At 35.5% G+C, this 23,206-nt stretch overlaps 1 protein-coding gene across 4 annotated transcripts in view; it reads right to left on the bottom strand.

The window, feature by feature from the left end:
• LOC131942048 (tyrosine-protein phosphatase non-receptor type 4) overlaps positions 1 to 23,206 on the bottom strand; it is a 172,178-nt gene that overhangs the window by 80,114 nt on the left and 68,858 nt on the right. For 2 of the 4 annotated variants that reach the window (XM_059301720.1, XM_059301721.1), the window contains 2 exons: positions 21,035 to 21,103; positions 18,418 to 18,690 (listed from right to left, as the gene is read on the bottom strand). In XM_059301720.1, coding sequence (XP_059157703.1) covers positions 18,418 to 18,690; positions 21,035 to 21,103 — 342 coding nt within the window. The remainder of the gene's footprint in view (positions 1 to 18,417; positions 18,691 to 21,034; positions 21,104 to 23,206) is intronic. The other 2 variants (XM_059301722.1, XM_059301723.1) reach the window with 1 other exon arrangement.

The following is a 23,206-nucleotide window of genomic DNA, read 5'->3' as shown; positions in this document are numbered from 1 at the left end:
AGTTCATCAGGATAGTTAAATGCCCGTCTCTATCATATGTAACTAGTTCATCACGATAGTTAAATGCCCGTCTCTATCATATGTAACTAGTTCATCAGGATAGTTAAATGCCCGTCTCTATCATATGTAACTAGTTCATCAGGATAGTTAAATGCCTGTCTCTATCATATGTAACTAGTTCATCAGGATAGTTAAATGCCCGTATCTATCATATGTAACTAGTTCATCAGGATAGTTAAATGCCCGTCTCTATCATATGTAACTAGTTCATCAGGATAGTTAAATGCCCGTATCTATCATATGTAACTAGTTCATCAGGATAGTTAAATGCCCGTATCTATCATATGTAACTAGTTCATCAGGATAGTTAACTGCCCGTCTCTATCATATGTAACTAGTTCATCAGGATAGTTAAATGCCCGTCTCTATCATATGTAACTAGTTCATCAGGATAGTTAACTGCCCGTCTCTATCATATGTAACTAGTTCATCAGGATAGTTAAATGCCTGTCTCTATTATATGTAACTAGTTCATCAGGATAGTTAAATGCCCGTCTCTATCATATGTAACTAGTTCATCAGGATAGTTAAATGCCCGTCTCTATCATATTTAACTAGTTCATCAGGATAGTTAAATGCCCGTCTCTATCATATGTAAATAGTTCATCAGGATAGTTAAATGCCCGTCTCTATCATATGTAACTAGTTCATCAGGATAGTTAACTGCCCGTCTCTATCATATGTAACTAGTTCATCAGGATAGTTAAATGCCTGTCTCTATCATATGTAACTAGTTCATCAGGATAGTTAAATGCCCGTCTCTATCATATGTAACTAGTTCATCAGGATAGTTAAATGCCCGTATCTATCATATGTAACTAGTTCATCAGGATAGTTAAATGCCCGTATCTATCATATGTAACTAGTTCATCAGGATAGTTAAATGCCCGTCTCTATCATATGTAACTAGTTCATCAGGATAGTTAAATGCCCGTCTCTATCATATGTAACTAGTTCATCAGGATAGTTAAATGCCCGTCTCTATCATATGTAACTAGTTCATCAGGATAGTTAAATGCCCGTCTCTATCATATTTAACTAGTCCAAAAGTCTACTGTTCTGAGCTCGAACCTCATATGAATAAGTCCAAAAGTCTACTGTTCTGAGCTCGAACCTCATATGAATAAGTCCAAAAGTCTACTGTTCTCAACTGTTCTGAGCTCGAACCTCATATGAATAAAATAAAAGAATAATTTATTAAAGCTAACAACATAATGACTTTGAACCGTTCTCGTGCCTCGCCATTTCCCACTGAGCACGTAAGTGGGAAAATAAAATAATAATTTAAAAAAAAAAACAATGCCACTTGGCATATATTCAAATTTATAAACAAAGATGAGTTTTACAAGTATATAGATTACATTAAAGCTTGTTATTAAAACGTTTTTATGCAATTATTTTCAGCACTTTAAAATTTAAAACAATAGAGGTGAATGACTAAAAACAATTGCGCAATACACAAACACGAAGGTTCGTATAGTAATAAGCTTTCTACTATTAAAATGTAATTTTTAAACCCTCTAATTCTGCGTAATTGTTATAGTGTTTTAATTTTGTGTTTCTACTGTATGTGATAGCCTATTCTATGATGAATAGGTGAGACAATCATCAAAGAACACAAACTTTGGCACTGTCTACCTGCAGCAAGATTGAATTTTTAAAAGGACATTGCCGCTTTATTTTATGCCTTGTAAGCTTTGTAAGGGTCCAAATGTGTGTTAGTATATGTGTATGAGTGTGTGATTTTGTTTGAATGTGTGTCAGAGTGTATGTCTGTGTATACGTTTAAATGTATGAATGTGTGTGTATAAATATGTGTCATTGTAGTGTATGTGATTATTAGTGTATATGTGTGAGAGAGTGTGTATGAGTTTATGTGTAGTGTAAGTGTGAATGTAGGGATGTGTGAAGCATGTGTGTGTATGAGTATGTGTGTGTATGAGTATGTGTGTGTATATATTTATGAGTATGTGTATGATTGGGTTTATGTATAAACGTGTAATGACTATGGGTGTGTCTGAGTGCGTGTATGTATAAGTTTATGTGTTTGAGTATGTGCATGTGAGCGTGTGTGTATATGTTTACATGCCTATCGCAGAAAACAATAGTTACATACCTGCCACAAATAAGACTAGCACCTTTTCCCATATGGAGCACTGGGCATTATTTGATTGAAACCAAGGCCTTTTTTTAATGTGACTGTAACTTACAAGGTCTACGTAAAGCAAGTTTATTAACAACTACACAATTATAAAGTTAAATATTATAACAGCAATATATTCTAAACAAACTAAACCTGACGGGCACACAATACTGAAGCTAGAAGTTCTATAAACAAACTAAACCTGACGGGCACACAATACTGAAGCTAGAAGTTCTATAAACAAACTAAACCTGACGGGCACACAATACTGAAGCTAGAAGTTCTATAAACAAACTAAACCTGACGGGCACACAATACTGAAGCTAGAAGTTCTATAAACAAACTAAACCTGTCGGGCACACAATGATACAGCTCTAAACTAACACCTGGAGATGAACCAACGAACACCACTAGCGCTAAGTATATCCTTGAATGAACAGGTAAATCGCATAACACAACTACAAGCACATTGTTGAGCCATTGTAGTCCATTCTATTGAATATCAATATCTTTAAGACGGTAGCAAGGCTAGGGCAGAAGCGTATCCTTATAACATTTCTTAAGATTAAATAGAGTAATGGTTACAAGAATTATAGTCGCTATACACCTTTTTAAAATATCTATTTAGGCTTAGCTAGCCTAATTTACCAGCCGTTTTGGCTATGTATGTATGTATGTATGTATGTATGTATGTATGTATGTATGTATGTATGTATGTATGTATGCATGTATGTATGTATGTTTTAATGTATGTATGTATTAATGTATGTATGTATGTATGTATTAATGTATGAATGTATGTATGTATGTATGTATGTATGTATGTATGTATGTATGTATGTATGTATGTATGTATGTATGTATGTGTGTATGTATCTATGTACGTATGTATGTATGTATCTATGTACGTATATATGTAACTATGTACGTATGTATGTGTTAATATATGTATGTATGTATGTCGCGTTTAATAAAGGTACAGTTCAATACTAATTCTATTGAATAAAATACTGGTCGACCCATTGCTTTTGTTGTACTAATTTGGTGCCAGCACAGGCCGTGTCGCAGAGGCCCTAAATAGTGTCAACCCTTCAAACAAATATCGATTGGCATGGGCTGGTAATTGTTTATGTTCATTCTGATGTACGTGTCGAATACAATATAGTATTACCGTCTTCTTATAATGGCGGAGATCCTAAGTAGGCCTGCCAAATCTAAACTTGAGAATGTCCTACAATGTGAAACAATACAGAGAGAAGTAACTATTAAAATGCTGTGCAGCGTTTTATATTTTCTGTCTCTTTTCTATTCTTGAAAATCGACTGTAACAGTCAGTTCGATAAATGTTTTAATCGACAAAAATCAGTAAAAGAAGCGTGACGTCAATTATGGAGAACCCGAAATAGCTTTTAGTATCGGGTTAAGTAGAAATAGTGGGAACAGTAGAGCATAAGCCTGCTAACGCCAATCTTGAGTTGGAATCCGGGTTGAAGTAAGTAGAACGTCCCTGAGTCCACCCAACTCTGATGGGAACCTGACGAGGTAATAACACTCTACTTCACTTGCCCCATGGACCGTCAAGTTCAAAAGGGCCTGTTAATAGTTTACCTTTTTACCAAGAATGACTAGAATTTAATTACACTACAGCTGTCCTTAAAAATAAGGATAAATCCGTCAAAATATACTCTTTTGTTAAAATAGTCAAACAGAAAGTTTAGAAATGTTATTAAAAACTATGCATGCCCATATCTAAGTGCTAAATATAGCAAGCCGTCAGGTGAAAAAAAAAAGCACGCTGTTCAATGGACACCAGTGAGTTGACGAAGATCCTTCCGTAATGCTGTTGACATGGAATAAAAACGTGCTTTTTTACTTTCTCGTATATACGAAGTATAGAGAAAGTATTGTAATCGTGCACAAAAATCACTCGAAATTTTAACAAATTTCACCGTATTACACCTCAGTCCTTCATCACATCCGAAGTATAGAGGACTTATTTTAATCGGGCAAAAATTATCAATCCAGATTTATCAAAATTAAGAGGTTTTATGCGTAATCCAGTCTGAAAAACTGGGCTTTGCAATTCTGTCCGTATGTCTGTGTGTGTGTGTGTGTCTGTGTGTAAACACGATTACTTGAGTACCGTTACAGCTAGGTTGATGAAATTTCATATATAAGTATTTTATCAAAATCGTAGATCCGTATCAACTTTTGAGCGATTTCCGATAACCGGAAGTGGTACTTTTTCTACTTTGAATTTTTCAAAAGCCTATAACTTGAGTACTATTTCAGATAGATAAACGAAATTTCACATGTAAGTATAAGATCTAATTCTCTACCTTCTGTCAAATTTTGAGTAATTTCCGTTGCAAAGAAGTACTAATTTGCGCTACTTCCGATTTCTCAAAAAACTAATGTAAATTTTCAAAGTACTAATATTATTGCGCACTATTATGCACTTTTTTATTTGGCGTTCATTTGGTGTGCAATCTTTTGTCTACGAGATTTTATTCTATTTTTAAAACTTTAAGTATTTAAAATGGATTAAAAATCATGTCTATAGCCCGAGTTCTCATCCCCTGTTGTTTTATATAAGAATACTCGAGAAAGTTTAGGGGAGATCACTCCCGGTTTATTTAGATTTAGGACCGTAAAAATAATAAAAGATAAAATTTTATTAAAAACTTAAGCCTAAAATTAATTCAGAAATGTAATATTTTTAGAGTCAATGCTATACAAGTTGCAGATCCAGAGAACTTGAAAATAATTTGTTGAGTTCAAGGCTACATTTCTATTGATTTTCATCAAGCCTAAGTTATAACCCGATGTTTCACTTTCGTAAGACAAACATTCAGTGGCGTAGCGAGGTCGGGTGTCACCCGGTGCGGCACTTAATGGTGTCATTCCCCAGAGGCGTAGCAACCCTTCACGGGGACAAGCTTTCAAGTTTTCGATTTGCACCACCCCCCCCCCCCCCCTCAAATTTTCGATTTGCACCCCCCACACAAATTTTGTACATTTTTAAAACATCACCAAAAAATGTCGGATGAAAGAACATACTTGATAAGTATATCAAAATGTAGAAGAACAACGCCTCTTTGAAGTTAAGTTATATGTATGCCTATAACATGTACGTTTGAAACACTTTTAATCAGAAGACGGCAGGGGTTCACGATCTGTCAAAAATGCTTCTTTTTTTTTAAATTAAAAAATAAATTATGACACCTACAGTAGATATGAAAGAATAACCATAGCTCTTAACAGGTAAACAGTATTTGTGTCTGTGAATAATTTATATACGGTCCAATGGTGGCTGGAACAGTGCTAGGGTCACATAAAGAAAATATTTTTGTTGAAATAATTATTAGTCTCTAGAACCAGTAGTACTTTTAAAAAATTATAACATTTATTTAGAATGCTTCAGTCGGTGTATCTTTATGTTATAAATATGTATTTATACATAGCTGGTTCAATAATTATTGCGATATGGTAGGGCTACACCAAAATACACTTGCTTATTAAATACAACTACGTAGGCTAAATAGATAACCATGCTAGTCTTGAACTCTCACCCTTAGTATCTTAACAGTAGTTCTTCACAACTTGTAAATATGTAATCAATAGCCACCATAAACGGTCAACATAATTTAGAGAACGTGACAAGGAAACTAATAAGGGTTTATTTCCAAGCTGACTGCAAAATGTAAATGCATCTGCACTCGTGCACTGAGGAGGCATTAACATAACATATAGTTAAAATTAAAATTAAGAACTAACTAAAAGTCGATGAATTTGGTAATGTTAAGTATTTCAAGCTACATATCATGTACTATTTAATTTAAAATCATCGCTAAAACCCAACCCATGCATCAAATTTGCAGAGTTTTCTACTTTAAACTATACCCATATATTGTTGACACTGGCGACGAAGTGTACAATCACGTGACCTTTTATATTTAACAGAAAAAATATACAGCCATTCTTGGGTATCGGCCTTTTGTCCTACACCCAAGAAAATGGCAATTTTCTTCGTTAACAACGCACCGCCAAGCTTTTCTAAATTGATGTTAGTAAGTTTTAGAGGCTTGATAGTTTAGTAAAATAAATAAAAACATGTCGACTTTCACGTAATTTTTCAGCTTCGTCCGATGAGCTAAACTCCACTTCACTTTGTATCGGAGTCTGTTATGATTGCTTAGTTAAAATATTTTTGTCTGTTCTGACAGAGGGTATTTTGAAAATTAATCGCAACATATTTTTCTAATCTTTTTAGAATAGCTGAATATTTTTTTCAGGTGTAGGACAAAAGGCCGACACCCAAAAGGCCGACAGGACATAAGGCAGACAGCCATAAGGCCGACAGCCATAAGGCCGACAAGCATAAAAAAATACTAATATCGCAAAAGTTGTGTTACTGCATAGCTCTTATATTGACAATCATCGAAATAAGGCTTGAAAATAAAATACTTAAAAAAAACTTTTTAAAAAACCACGTTTTTCTTGTGGACTAAAAAGTAGAAAATAAATTTTCATACATTTGATGACAAAAAACGTGGGTACGTTCACCATCAAATTTCCCGACCCATCTGCCCGACCCACGTTTTTTTTCATCAAATGTATGAAAATTTATTTTCTACTTTTTAGTCCACAAGAAAAACGTGGTTTTTTAAAAAGTTTTTTTTAAGTATTTTATTTTCTCCTTTTTAGTCCGTTGCTACACATGAAAAACGTGGTTTTTAAAAAAGTTTTTTATATAGTTTATTTTCTACTTTATCTAATGACTTGATTAAGTATGACTTGACTAAGTGTTTATAAATACACGGACTAAAAAAATCTTGAGCGACCAGGATTCGAACCTGGGTTGTCGCGGCCACAACGCGAAGTACTAACCACTATACGATCACAGCCAGCGCGCTCACATCGATTGGGGCCGAAGTAACTGTGTCTATAAGCCTCCAGTCTTGTCGGTATCTTTAGAAATCATGTCCTCAATTTTATGGTCCTTGGGGCGTAATTAAATTAAGCTAATTACGGTCTCTAATTGCTAGTTTTTATGATTGCATCTGAAATTGTTAGGCGAAAGTAGCCTGTATGCCAAATTTCAGATCTGTAGAGCAATCAGAAGTGGGCTAATTTTCGATGTCAATTTTAACAACAAACAAACAAATCCACAAACGCGAAGCTGAGTTAAGAAAAACGTGTTAAAAAGGTGAAACGTTCAAAAGAAGAGACGGAGCTAGTTTCTACCCTTATGAGATGAACCATCGGGTCAAGCGACTGGAGATTGCGGGTGTCTTAAATACAAAGGATCAACACCTAGATATTGCGAAATGCTGTCACTGCTGTCTTTCATAGCTCCTTCTATGTAATCGAGGTGAGACGACCATCAAAGAACAAAGTCAAAAGCCGCCCACATGCAACAAGGTGGAACGTCAAGAGACAATGCTAGTTGCGATCCTTATAAGGTGAATGCTGGGGTCCATGCGACTGGAGATGACGGGAGTGTACAAAGAATAAACAGACAGGTGGCGTTACCACCATATTTCGCAAAGAAATCAAAGAAACCGAATGAAGTAGAAATACCGCGTGCCTTGACTAGACTACACGTTAAATACAAACGAAATTTCAATTATATTTTAGTTTCGTCCATTGCGAATTGCGTGAAAAAAGTATATTATATTCGTTGGATTCATTAATTCTGTTGTGATTGTGATACAAGTGTGCCGACATTGGTGCGTTATTTTTGTTTTTTGTGTAAACTTACCCCTGTGATTTCCCTCTCTATAGACCAATATATCAGCAACAAATAATTGGTTACATCGTGTGTTTTATTTTATCCTATTGTATGTACCTAAGAATATTTATTAGAAACTTTAAAAGTCGTATATAATTACATATTTTAGATATTAAACACGGCTGTAATTGTAGTTTGTTATTTATAAAACTTGTCGGCCTTTTGTCTTGTCGGCCTTTTGTCTTGTCGGCCTTTTGTCTTGTCGGCCTTTGGATGTCTACCTTTTGTCTTGTTGGCCTTTGGATGTCTACCTTTTGTCTTGTCGGCCTTTTGTCCGTGTCGGCCTTTTCTCCATGTCGGCCTTTTGTCCGGATCCCATTTTCTCCGACCGGGCCTAGAGCTATTTGAATGATCGCTATAGTGTGTTTTGTCGAGCTCGGCCTTTTTTGACCATGCTCAGAAATGATAAACAAAATAAGTGTTTTAACAGAAAAAGGACCACCTTTCTGAATATGCTAATAAAAAATTTATACGATGACTAGCCGTCCCGGCCAGGCCCTGCACTGGCATCTCTGAAAAACGAATCTGTAAAGGACCATTACTTGTGTGTTTAGTAATCAGCATTTATCCGGCATTGTCCACCCTAACTACAACCAACCAAAACACACAAAAAACGCAAACATAACACTAACACAAAACAAACACAAACGAAAACACAAAAAAAAACCCAACCACAAACACAAAGAAAACACAAACACTAACGCAAACAAAAAAGCAAACGAAAACAAATCCAAACGCAAACACAAACCCAACCACAACAAAACAAAACCAAAACCCACCAAAAAAAAAACAACGCAAACATAACACAAACGCAAATACAAACACAAACGAAAACACAAAAACAAACGCAAACACAATCACAAACACAAAGAAAACACACACGCAAAGAAAAAAAGCAAACGAAAACACAAACGATAAGAAAAAAAGCAAACGAAAACAAACCAAAACCCAAATCCAAACGCAAACACAACCACAAACCCAAAGAAAACACAAACGCAAAGATAACTCAAAGTGTCCACAGTCTAGCCCGGGGTGCCAAATCGCACCATGACGAAGTGCGGCGTAACCGCCCGATTCAACGTAATAAACGACTATAGTACCCAACTTATTCATAGTCTTCTGAACTCACTTACGCGAACTTAGGTACCATAGCGTACACAGGAAGGCCCGGGGCGCCAAATAGCACCCTGTCGTGGTGCCGGAGGACGCCCGGATTTGATTCACTTAAAGACTATATGTAACCTTTCTTATCCATAGTCTATCGCACTGTTTAAAACGAAATTATGCAGCATAGCGCTCACATGATAGCCCAGGGCGCCAAATCGAACCGTGCAGGGGCGCCGGCGGACGCGCCTGTTTCAATTTAGTGGACAAAATTATAATACTCCAAGCGTATCCGTAAAAGGAAAGAAATAAACATATAGGATTTGTAGGACCGTGCTTATTAAATGTTATTGATTTTAAAAAATAATAAGTAAACACTATATTCAGTGTATAGAATAAATAAAAGGCAGTGTTAAAAATACCAACCACATTGTACTTAATCAATCCCCGCTAATTATGTTATTTATTTTTTCTTCTTAACACCAAAACAAAGTAATAAAAAAATTTCATAAAAGACGTTTTAATAACAAGCTTTTATGTAATGATGCACTAATAATAATCATTAAAAAAGTTTTAAAAAACCCACGTTTTCTGATTGAACTAAAAAGTAGAAAATAAATACTATACATCACAATAATGCAAGCGATCACTCTACTATAAGCGATGAAAAACGTGGGGCGCCGAAGTAAAAGTTATATTACTATTGATTAGATAATACTATTGACTTTTATTCGGGAGCTTGTAGAGAGTCAACAGTATTAGAAACTGTAAGAAAATCACGGCGCCCCACGTTTTTCATCGCTTATAGTAGAGTGATCGCTTGCATTATTGTGATGTATAGTATTTATTTTCTACTTTTTAGTTCAATCAGAAAACGTGGGTTTTTTAAAACTTTTTAAATGATTATTATTTTCTACTTTTTAGTCTTTGTCTGTTTGTTTGCATTGAAATCTTGCTATCGATTTTATCTTTTCACTTTTTTTTTGGGTAAACGAAGACAACTCGTAAAAAGACAACTCGTAAAAAACGAGAGACCCTTTCTTCTTCGGTCTCAATCGCAAGTGAATGATTGTCAGAGGTTAGTTGATAGCGGTTAGGACGAGGGCTGGTTACTGACTAGAACACATAGATTTGAACCCGTGTCGAGTGGAATAGCAATCGTGTGCCCAACCACTCGACCATATCGTCTCCCCCAAACTGGCCACCAGTGGTAATAGTTACCTCCTGTAAGTTTAAAGTCGGTTCAAACTAAATTATCTGCCCCTAAGCCTGTCGCGACGTGGGATCGTTTCGCGTCACTGCGCGCGGCAAGAGAGAGGCGAGCTACGCGTCGCTCGTTTTTTTTCTAATGGCTCGCAGAGGAGAATTATATATATAGATTATATAGCGGTCTAAAATGCTCAATAAAATGTTTCCATTGATCAATTTAGTAATAATAACAATTGAATATTCTATGGTCATCCAAAAGAAAGCTTCCCTGAAAATTTCAGCGCGCTAGCTAACTGGGAAGTGCCAGAAATTTCGATCGCAAGATTTGATTGGAAAAACAAACAGAGAAAGCAAGTTAAAGAAAACGTGGGAAAAAGTAGAAAATAAATTATACACTACTATTTAAATTACTATGAAGAAAAGCCTGGGTCACTTTAGTACTTTAGTACCTATTGGATACCTTTACTAATATTTGAGAAGAATTTAAATAGTAGTGTATAATTTATTTTCTACTTTTTAGTGCATCATTACATAAATGCTTGTTATTAAAACGTTTTTTATTAAAAAAAAAAAATGTCAGCACTTTACATGTTTTATTTACAACTAGCGTACCCGTCCCCCGCGCGTTGCCGCGGGGATAGAATAAAGTCTGACGAAATATATTAGAAGGATATCACCAATGCATTACCAATCATATGTTCTTAGACGCGTCACCTTGTTTTCTAAAACTGTGTTATTTAAATGTTAACAATGCCTGCGCTTGGATAATAATTATCGGGACACGGGTTTTCCTACACTACCGCATGAAAACCTTGAGTGTATATTAATCACTCACCGAAATAATTAGGTAGAACACCTAATATGGTAGACCACCCATATGTCAGGGACGTAGAGAGGCGATCTCAGTAGCCCCCCCACCACCCCCCGTTTACACTACCGCAGAGGCGCAGCGTAAGGCCCCTGGCTCATTAAAAATAACAGGCGCCATCGTGCTCATAGGATAACCCAGCGTGCCAAATAGCATCCTGTAAACAATGATGCAGATTTCGTCATTCGCTAAAGTGACACAAATGAACAGGATTTTTTCTTTAACACATACAAAAATTATTTGACGTATTTTAAACATCAGTTTGACTGATGCAATATGCTAGCGTTACTAATGGTCTATTATTAGATGCTCGGTCTCAATAGATGCTTATTGCATCATTCGCAAAGTGACGAAACTCTACAGTAGGTTCCTCATATTCAAACAGTTATTTTTTCATATTTCGCAAGGTAACGAAACTGTACAGGATTTCCTCGCGTTACAAAGTTATTTTTAGAAGCCTGTTGTAGTTTTACCGCTGAATATAGTAGTACCCCTTACTCGCTATGCAGGACGCTCGATTAACGGATGCCAAGTGCCAACTTAGTCGCTCTAAAACTCTGGGCGCCAAACCGTGTATTGACGAAAGTTGTACCCTATATGGCGCCGCCCGTAAGAAACTTTAGTTTTCTTTTTCGCAGAAATATTCTCGGGAGTATTCTCATCTACTCCCTAAAGTTTCATGGCACTCGGATGAACCGCATCCGAGTTTTATTTTTTATATACCGTGTTTAGAGAAAAAAAATCGCTCCCCCCGGTGGTGCGCCGCCCTCGCAATATTAAACAATTTTTTTTTTGCAGAGTCCTACCATTGAGTGATCTAATCATCTCCCCAAAGTTTCATGGTACACGGATGAACGGTGTGAAAACGAAATTTTATAAACCGTATATAGAGAAAAATCGCAGCCGCCCGTGGCGCCGCCCTTGCGAAATTAATAAAGTTTTTTTTACAGAACCCTTCCCTGAATTGTTCTAATCAACTCCCCCAAAGTCTCATGGCTATCGGATAACGGTGTCATACCAAAATCGACTTATTTTTATAAACCGTATATAGAGAAAAATCGCACCCTCCCGTGGCGCCGCCCTTGCGAAATTAAAAATGATTGTTTACAGAACCCTTCCCTAGAGTTTTATAATGAACTCCCCAAAGTCTCATGCCTATCAGATGAACAGTGTGAAATCAAAATAGACTTTTATTTTTATATACCGTATAAAGAGAAAAACAAATCGCGCCCTGCCGGGGCGCCACCCCTGCGAATTTGAATTTTTTTTTCGCAGAAACCTCCCCAGGAATATTCTCAACAACTTCCCAAAGTTTCACGGCGATGTGATAAGAGGTGTGGGAATGCATAAAAGACACACAGACAGACACACACACAGACACACACATACATTGCTTTTTATATATTTAGAAGATAGATAGTGTTACATGACTAAAAACCATTGCGCGTCTATTGAACGTGATGGCGCAGCTATTAAACCTAATGGCGCAGCTATTGAACGTGATGACGCGTTAGGGTTAGGGTTAGGGTTATTTAAATACCTGTGTTTAACCCAACACATTACACTTTATTAAACCATGCTAATTATACCATTGTTTTTTCCAACATCAAAACAAACTTTAAAAAGAAAAAACTTTCTGGGAAGTAATTGGTACTAATTGGATATAATATGTACACTTTTTTCAAACAAAACATATATTTTAACCTTGTTCTTTTCGCATTATGTCAGTCAAAGTGATAAGCTGTAAAATGCAAATTTAGTTGGAAAATAATCAACATTGAGCTCTTTAATCATTTATTGAGATTTTAGAATTTAGGGGGAATGGTGCCTGAGGGTTTTAGTGATGATACGATGAGAGTGGGTGAAATGGTTAAGAAAAAAATGACGTAATTTTTTTTAACTAAAAGTTAGGGTCTAGATAGGATAATGTAGTTGTGGACTATTTATTAAGTTGACAAATTTCTTAGGATAGGATTTTATTTTCAGGTAAAATTTAACATTGTGATATTAATCTTTTAAGGACCAGACTTACATTGTCTAAACACTTATGTTTTCGAGTATAGGCTACAAAGTAAATTAATAACAAAGCAAAAAAATAATAATAATTTGTGTTAATAAACATATTTTCACTTCTTAAAACAAATGTGTAATCATGAGATTTTAGACTGAGGGAAGAAGGGAGAATGCCCGATGTAAAAGAAAACTTGAGTAGAGAATGAAAGAGTTGCATAACTTAACAAGACTGGATTGCAGTCGGAGGTAGGCGCCGTAAGCATACAACGCTATTTTGTTGTTTTGATTTTCTACTTTTCAGTAATTCATAAGTTGTGAATTTAACACAACCCAACCAATGTTGCAACTGTAAATATTTTGCTTTAAAACACCATCAGTAGCTGGTAAAGACGATTATCCTCACCCTCCTCCCCACCCTCCCCCCTCCTCTCCCACGAACTCCGTAAAAGCAGCCGTCCGTGGCGACAGTTTACAGACGATTTACAGTTTACGATTGTAAACATTTCGGGTTAACCACAGCTCACCAGAATGTTGTGGGGGGGGGGGGGGTGTAGCCATATGTCTAGAGAGCGGGGGAGTAAAGGCGTGCGTTTACGTGATTTTTTTGCATGGTTCTCATGAAGAGAATTATATATATAAGATTGAAAGTGGTTTTGTAAAATGTAGAAAAATTACTCAGATCACCTTAGCGAGAAAAAAAACAAAACAACATGAGCTGTAGTGTGAAAGATATACACTTTTATCACTGATTGCTCTTTCTAAAATAGTCTAATAGAGGTAACCACAAAGCTTATTTTAATAGCCTTGTACTAATCAACTAAGTAAATTAAAAAGCAATTGATTTTTATTTTTAAATTAACCATCCTAAAGAATGAGTTAGCTATTAACAGCAATAGATTCAAAATTAGTATTATAAATACAAATTAAACAAGAATAAAACACAGGAAACCATTAAACATATTAAGCTTTTCGCATTTCATATACTTTAACTGACTTGCCAGATTTGAAGTTAAACTTTTCACAATTTTTGGAGGGCATAAACTAAACGTAGAAAAATCAAAAGTAATGGGGACAGGTAAATGAAGAGGTAAAGATAATTATAAATGGACTTCACAATAACAAACTCAGAATCAGCGACTCAACAAGATACTATTATGTTGTAGAAGTTGGCTGAGAAACTTTGCCCAGAAAATTCAAAACAATTTGAAAATGTAGCTTTGGGTGCAAAGACGTGTTGCAGACATGGGTGAAAACTTTGTGACTCAAATAGCGAAAAATGCTTCACCATGTTTCAATTGCAATGGATGAATCGCTGGACAGCTGATCCACCTCTCAACTTCTTGTGTTCATTAGAGGTGTGGATAAAAAAATGAACATAACACAAGAACTGGCTTCCCTACACAGCATCATGGCACTGTTACCGGAGAGGATAATATTCAATGAGTTAAAAAAAAAACCTTTGCTTATTATAACTTGGACTGGACTAACCTTAGTTGACTGACAATTGATGGAGGAAAGTACATGAGTGGCATATAGAAAGGCTTGGTTGGACAAGCGAATGAGAAAAACATTCTACAACCAATGTTCCTGCACTGTATTATTCACCAGCAAGTTTTGTCTGCTAAATATATGAACACTAGCAGTGTACTGACTCATGTGGTGAAGATGGTGAATTTCATAAGGTCACATGGGCTTGACCATAGAAAGTTTAGAGATATGTTGAAAGATACAGACAAAGAATATGTTGAAAGATACAAACAAAGAATCGCAAGATTTACCATATTATACAGCAGTAAGATGGCTAAGATGTGAGAAAGTTCTGAGTATTTTAATTAAGAAAAGAAATAGGTCACTTCCGGGAAAATAAAGGCAAGCCACAGCCATTAAGGTCTGATGAAGAGTGGGTATAGAAATTGGCCTCTGCTGCAGAAATAACTAGTCATTTAAATTTTCTGAACCTAAAACTATAAGGAGATGAAACTCTAGTTGTTGATTTATACACCCACCTAAAGGCCTTCAGATCCTAACTTGTCTTGTTTTTGGAACAATTACAGGCCTTTCAGCAGTTCTAGGTCTTCATGGCTGAAGCAAAAGCTAAGTTCCACAAGAGGTCATCAAAGACCTTCAGCTGCAGTTTCAGCAAGCGCTTTTCTGCCTTTGATTCAAAGGCAGAAAAATTGAGACTGCTTCAAACCCATTTGAAGCAGTCAGTAAAGCTCATGGGGTCGGTGTGGTCGAGTCGGTAAAGCTCATGGTTGCTAAGCCGAAAAGTCTCGAGTTCGTACCCTCGGGCAGATGAGGCTTGTTAGCTAAGGACAGCCACTCTTCTAGGAGAGACAACTCCAAAATCAAACAACTACTGCCTTGTAGTTTGTTATTGGTTGAACAAAGGTTATGGAAGCAAATCCAAAGAGAGAAAAATCGGAGTCAATGGCCTCAATGGCGCATAACCAGTTGACACGTATACTTAATTGTGTTGGAGGCGTGGTTGAGTCGGCAAAAAGCTCATGGTTGTTAAAATTTGAAAAAAGTCTCGAGTTCGAAACCTCTGGCAGATAAGGCTCGATCCCTTCCAACACTTAAAATTAAGAACGAAGAAGAAAATTTGAAGCAGACACAGCCAGTTGGCCAGATGAACTGCAGATGGAGGTCATTCAGTTCAAAGCAAATGACCTCCTTAGTTACAAGTTCAAAGAAGGACTGGTGGGTTTGTACAAGTTTTTGTTCAAAGAAGACTATTCTTATGTGAAAACTTTTGCTACAAGGTACTTTAAATTTTTGGAGCTACATACCTGTGTGAACAAACACTTTCAAGAATGAAATACATGAAGAACAATTTGAAAACAACCTTAGACCTCTAGTGTGTTGTGGCCCCAGGGATGAACATTTTATGGACCCTTGATCTAGACCAAAGCTCTTCAAGTTGTGTGAGAAAAAATTTTATGGACCCTTGATCTAGACCAAAGCTCTTAAAGTTGTGTGAGAAAAAATTTTATGGACCCTTGATCTAGACCAAAGCTCTTGAAGTTGTGTGAGAAAAAATTTTATGGACCCCTGATCTAGACCAAAGCTCTTGAAGTTGTGTGAGAAAAAATTTTATGGACCCCTGATCTAGACCAAAGCTCTTGAAGTTGTGTGAGAAAAATTTTTATGGACCCTTGATCTAGACCAAAGCTCTTAAAGTTGTGTGAGAAAAAATTTTATGGACCCTTGATCTAGACCAAAGCTCTTGAAGTTGTGTGAGAAAAAATTTTATGGACCCCTGATCTAGACCAAAGCTCTTGAAGTTGTGTGAGAAAAAATTTTATGGACCCCTGATCTAGACCAAAGCTCTTGAAGTTGTGTGAGAAAAAATTTTATGGACCCTTGATCTAGACCAAAGCTCTTCAAGTTGTGTGAGAAAAAATTTTATGGACCCTTGATCTAGACCAAAGCTCTTGAAGTTGTGTGAGAAAAAAATTTTATGGACCCTTGATCTAGACCAAAGCTCTTGAAGTTGTGTGAGAAAAAATTTTATGGACCCTTGATCTAGACCAAAGCTCTTGAAGTTGTGTGAGAAAAAATTTTATGGACCCTTGATCTAGACCAAAGCTCTTGAAGTTGTGTGAGAAAAAATTTTATGGACCCTTGATCTAGACCAAAGCTCTTGAAGTTGTGTGAGAAAAAAATTTTATGGACCCTTGATCTAGACCAAAGCTCTTGAAGTTGTGTGAGAAAAAATTTTATGGACCCTTGATCTAGACCAAAGCTCTTGAAGTTGTGTGAGAAAAAAAGTTTATGGACCCTTGATCTAGACCAAAGCTCTTGAAGTTGTGTGAGAAAAAAATTTTATGGACCCTTGATCTAGACCAAAGCTCTTGAAGTTGTGTGAGAAAAAATTTTATGGACCCTTGATCTAGACCACAGCTCTTGAAGTTGTGTGAGAAAAAATTTTATGGACCCTTGATCTAGACCAAAGCTCTTGAAGTTGTGTGAGAAAAAAATTTTATGGACCCTTGATCTAGACCAAAGCTCTTGAAGTTGTGTGAGAAAAAATTTTATGGACCCTTGATCTAGACCAAAGCTCTTGAAGTTGTGTGAGAAAAATTTTTATGGACCCTTGATCTAGACCAAAGCTCTTGAAGTTGTGTGAGAAAAAATTTTATGGACCCTTGATCTAGACCAAAGCTCTTGAAGTTGTGTGAGAAAAAATTTTATGGACCCTTGATCTAGACCAAAGCTCTTGAAGTTGTGTGAGAAAAAATTTTATGGACCCTTGATCTAGACCAAAGCTCTTGAAGTTGTGTGAGAAAAAATTTTATGGACCCTTGATCTAGACCAAAGCTCTTGAAGTTGTGTGAGAAAAAATTTTATGGACCCTTGATCTAGACCAAAGCTCTTGAAGTTGTGTGAGAAAAAATTTTATGGACCCCTGATCTAGACCAAAGCTCTTGAAGTTGTGTGAGAAAAAATGTTATGGACCCTTGATCTAGACCAAAGCTCTTGAAGTTGTGTGAGAAAAAATTTTATGGACCCTTGATCTAGACCAAAGCTCTTGAAGTTGTGTGAGAAAAAATTTTATGGACCCCTGATCTAGACCAAAGCTCTTGAAGTTGTGTGAGAAAAAATTTTATGGACCCTTGATCTAGACCAAAGCTCTTGAAGTTGTGTGAGAAAAAATTTTATGGACCCTTGATCTAGACCAAAGCTCTTGAAGTTGTGTGAGAAAAAATTTTATGGACCCCTGATCTAGACCAAAGCTCTTGAAGTTGTGTGAGAAAAAAATTTTATGGACCCTTGATCTAGACCAAAGCTCTTGAAGTTGTGTGAGAAAAAATTTTATGGACCCTTGATCTAGACCAAAGCTCTTGAAGTTGTGTGAGAAAAAATTTTATGGACCCCTGATCTAGACCAAAGCTCTTGAAGTTGTGTGAGAAAAAATTTTATGGACCCTTGATCTAGACCAAAGCTCTTGAAGTTGTGTGAGAAAAAAATTTTCTATAAGTTTATTAAGAAATTTCCCTTATATATTTGCATATGGTTTCTAAAAATATGTACTTGAAATTGATGGAATAGAGAACGACTCCTATTACTTTTTCAAGTTACAGAATACTTCATAATTTTTACTCAAAACGCTTGTGGAACCCTGGACCTCAGGGGCTGGGGACTTTGTCTACATTAGTTACATAGTTGTTACGCCACTAAAACCAGCCATTCTATCAAATGCATTTTCAAAAATGTACTTACAATTCAGATTTTTCTGACTGATTTCCATCATTCCAAGAGGTCCTACTAGAAGACTTGTAGTCATGTGGCAGTGTGGCTCTTGTCTGACTAGCTGCTCCTTCATGTCTGCTAAATCCATGACTAGCACCACTGCTGCCACCTGCATTGCTTGTATTGGCTGAAAAAGTTTGGGATTTTGACATCTGTCTATAGCCATCAATGTAACGATTCTCCTCCAGAATGGCTTCTCTGGACACTGCTCCAACTGTTCTTCGATGACGTTTACTGGGAGATCTATACCAAAGGAATGAGGAAACTTCAGCTTTCAAAAAATATGTATCACAACAGTAAAACTACATTACTACACACATTTGTATCCTAAATGTTTCAAACCTTTGCAAATGAAAACAATATAATTTATTTTAAAAATACAATGTGGCTATTTTAATTCTAATAACAGCTGAGTAAGATTAGGTACTTCCAGGCAAGGAACATTTTTGCTAAAGCACAGAGTTTACAACCAACAGGAAAACTAGAAACCATCTCAATTAAAAAGTTTACTCTACAACCCACAGGAAAACTAGAAACCATCTCAATTAAAAAGTTTACAACCCACAGGAAAACTAGAAACCATCTCAATTAAAAAGTTTACTCTACAACCCACAGGAAAACTAGAAACCATCTCAATTAAAAAGTTTACAACCCACAGGAAAACTAGAAATCATCTCAATTAAAAAGTTTACTCTACAACCCACAGGAAAACTAGAAACCATCTCAATTAAAAAGTTTATTCTACAACCCACAGGAAAACTAGAAACCATCTCAATTAAAAAGTTTACAACCCACAGGAAAACTAGAAATCATCTCAATTAAAAAGTTTACTCTACAACCCACAGGAAAACTAGAAACCATCTCAATTAAAAAGTTTACAACCCACAGGAAAACTAGAAACCATCTCAATTAAAAAGTTTACAACCCACAGGAAAACTAGAAACCATCTCAATTAAAAAGTTTACAACCCACAGGAAAACTAGAAATCATCTCAATTAAAAAGTTTACTCTACAACCCACAGGAAAACTAGAAACCATCTCAATTAAAAAGTTTACAACCCACAGGAAAACTAGAAACCATATCAATTAAAAAGTTTACATCCCACAGGAAAACTAGAAACCATCTCAATTAAAAAGTTTACTCTACAACCCACAGGAAAACTAGAAACCATCTCAATTAAAAAGTTTACAACCCACAGGAAAACTAGAAACCATCTCAATTAAAAAGTTTACTCTACAACCCACAGGAAAACTAGAAACCATCTCAATTAAAAAGTTTACAACCCACAGGAAAACTAGAAACCATATCAATTAAAAAGTTTACATCCCACAGGAAAACTAGAAACCATCTCAATTAAAAAGTTTACTCTACAACCCACAGGAAAACTAGAAACCATATCAATTAAAAAAATGACTGAGACTTATCAGAGCCTTACATAAAACTTTTTTTAAAGATGCTTGAATAAGATTTAACACTTGGAGACAAGACGCAAAATTTAAAGGAAGTCGATTAAAACATAAAAAAATACCCATTATTCTTTTACACAAAAATCCATAATATAGACAAAAAGGTTTTAAATGAAAGTGAATATAAATGAAAAATATATTAACATGGCCACTGCATTGATCAATGTGTCAATCTTCTAGCTCACAGTTTAAATAGCACATCGTTAAATTATTATTTACTCATTTTTAGTTATTGACAAAAAGCAATAAATAAAGCAGGATTATAAACTGCTTTGCTTAAATTGTCTTTATTTGTAACATGCATTAAATAATTAGGAATTGCATTTTTTGTGAGTTAAGCAATTTTCATATAGTTTTGTCATAGTGAATTATTTTAAAAATTTATTGATTTAAAAATGTATATATATTTATGTATATTTATAAATATATATATTTATGTATATGTGTATGTATATGAGCATGTGTATTTATATATGTTTGTAATATATAAATACAACAAGTAAAGCCATTTTAGATGATCACAAAAGTATAAGCTCTATATTTAAATTAACATTTAAAAGAGTGATCTGAAATTAAATCTACTAATAAGCAAAGCCAATATAATAAAGAGATGAACTATTGTCTCGTTTGAACCCAAGTTCAAGCTAGGGTTTGAGGGAGGCTGAAGCAATATTCTAAAACTAATAAATTCCATATTCAGCAGCTCTAGAATGGATTAGGGTTAACATGCAAGCAGAGCAAGTCATTAGTAAACAAAGCCATTTATAATGCAACAACTTGTGAAAAATGCTACACCATGCAAAAGAAAACATTCATTAGATGAAAAAAGCAACTATTTCTTCCGACACTTATTAGTAAAAGTAAAATTTTTAAAATTGTCATGAATGTTTTGGTCCATTGTTTAGGTAATTTCATGGTTAGAAAATGTTATGAGTTTCCTGAATTGATCAAGATGAGGTTACACAAATCATGTAACCAACAGTCTGGTCTATGAGAAGAAAATAGAATACAGAGGAAACCATATATTATAGCTTCTCAATGAAGAAGGTTGAAGAATCAAACAAATGTGGAAAATATTTAAATTGCTGGAAAATGAAAAGAAAAACCTCTAGAAGCCTACCTTGAAAAAGACCTCTCAATTTTGGCCCTTCGTTTACTTTCTTCTAATGTTTGAAATTCTGTCCTACCACTGCAATAAACATATAGTGTGTATGTGAGAAGCTAAGCTAGAAAATGATGGTTAGGGTCAAGACTAACCCATACTTCTTCAATCATATAGGTATGTGAGAAGCTAAGCTAGAAAATGATGGTTAGACTCATATTTCTTCAATAATATATGAGGGGTATAAGAGAAGCTAACCCAAGAGAATGGCTGAGAACATTTAACAGGTTTGGGTTAGGATTACTTGTGTTCTACCAACAGTACAGCTACACTTTATTGAAATTTTTTCCTCATTGCTGATCCTGTTGACTTTAATTACTGTAAAAATGTTGTTTTTTTCCATACTATTGCTGATCCTATTGACTTCAATTACTACAAACATTTGTGTGCATGTATGTATGATTTACGATAGGTTGGGGGTGTGTACATAAAAGATTAAAGATAGGTTGAGGGTGTGTATGTGTGTGAATTACTTAAGATGGGTGGGTATGTACGTCTGCATTACACCATAGGTTGGGAAAGTGTATTTGTGTATTGTTTCAGATGGGATCAGGGTGTGTATGTATGTATTACTTAAGATGGGTTGGAGGTGTGTACATCTATTTTACTTAAGGGGGTAGGCTCTGGAAAAACACTTTTTAATTAATAAGCCCTTTTTATTTATGTGTGTTTACGTAAGGGAAAATATATGCATGCATCAGGAACTCTTCATAACAAATAGATGCCTTTGCAATGACAGTTATCTTGAAAAAAAACCTTTTTGGAGGTCTCATGGTTCAAAAACTAAAATATATACAGGGTGCCACTCATTTTTTAAGCAAATCCTGAAAATCAATCAACAAATTTTACCAACCCTGCAATCAAAATTTAAATTTTTAAACCCTGAAACGTAATGGCGCACGGAATTTTAAAATACAGTTATTTCATTACTTCTTTTTAATACATTTGGTTCATATTCATATTATGCTTACATTATTATATTATACATTTGGTTCATATTCATATTATGTTTACATTATTATATTATACATTTGGTTCATATTCATATTATGTTTACATTATTATATTATACAGAGTCCTGTAGTGGCAATCTCTGTAACAATCTTCTCACCCCCCCCCCCCACAAGACATAGGTGGAGGGGTCAATGTGAGGTCACAGTAGTCCAATCTAATACATCATAGCATGAAATGTACCTTAACTTTTGCCCCCCCCCCCCCCCCCCCCCCATACTACCAACTACGTACTTGTGGTCAAGTTCACACAAGTTGAGATATCAGTGACAGTAGTTACATGGAGAGGCAGGTTAGCAGTTATCCTTCTTTTGATATGAGCAAGATCTAAATATTTGAGAGGCAGGTTAGCAGTTATCCTTCTTTTGATATGAGCAAGATCTAAATATTTGAGAGGCAGGTTAGCAGTTATCCTTCTTTTAATATGAGCAAGATCTAAATATTTGAGAGGCAGGTTAGCAGTTATCCTTCTTTTGATATGAGCAAGATCTAAATATTTGAGAGGCAGGTTAGCAGTTATCCTTCTTTTGATATGAGCAAGATCTAAATATTTGAGAGGCAGGTTAGCAGTTATCCTTCTTTTGATATGAGCAAGATCTAAATATTTGAGAGGCAGGTTAGCAGTTATCCTTCTTTTGATATGAGCAAGATCTAAATATTTGAGAGGTAGGTTAGCAGTTATCCTTCTTTTAATATGAGCAAGATCTAAATATTTGAGAGGCAGGTTAGCAGTTATCCTTCTTTTGATATGAGCAAGATCTAAATATTTGAGAGGCAGGTTAGCAGTTATCCTTCTTTTGATATGAGCAAGATCTAAATATTTGAGAGGAAGGTTAGCAGTTATCCTTCTTTTGATATGAGCAAGATCTAAATATTTGAGAGGTAGGTTAGCAGTTATCCTTCTTTTAATATGAGCAAGATCTAAATATTTGAGAGGCAGGTTAGCAGTTATCCTTCTTTTAATATGAGCAAGATCTAAATATTTGAGAGGTAGGTTAGCAGTTATCCTTCTTTTGATATGAGCAAGATCTAAATATTTGAGAGGCAGGTTAGCAGTTATCCTTCTTTTGATATGAGCAAGATCTAAATATTTGAGAGGCAGGTTAGCAGTTATCCTTC

This window comes from Physella acuta, unplaced genomic scaffold (genome assembly GCF_028476545.2).
Source record: "Physella acuta isolate Inbredline_101_S28 unplaced genomic scaffold, ASM2847654v3 ptg000385l, whole genome shotgun sequence".
Classification (NCBI taxonomy): Eukaryota; Metazoa; Mollusca; class Gastropoda; family Physidae; genus Physella; species Physella acuta.
The sequence above is the reverse complement of the archived record's forward strand: the minus strand, read 5'-3'. Positions and strand labels throughout refer to the sequence as shown.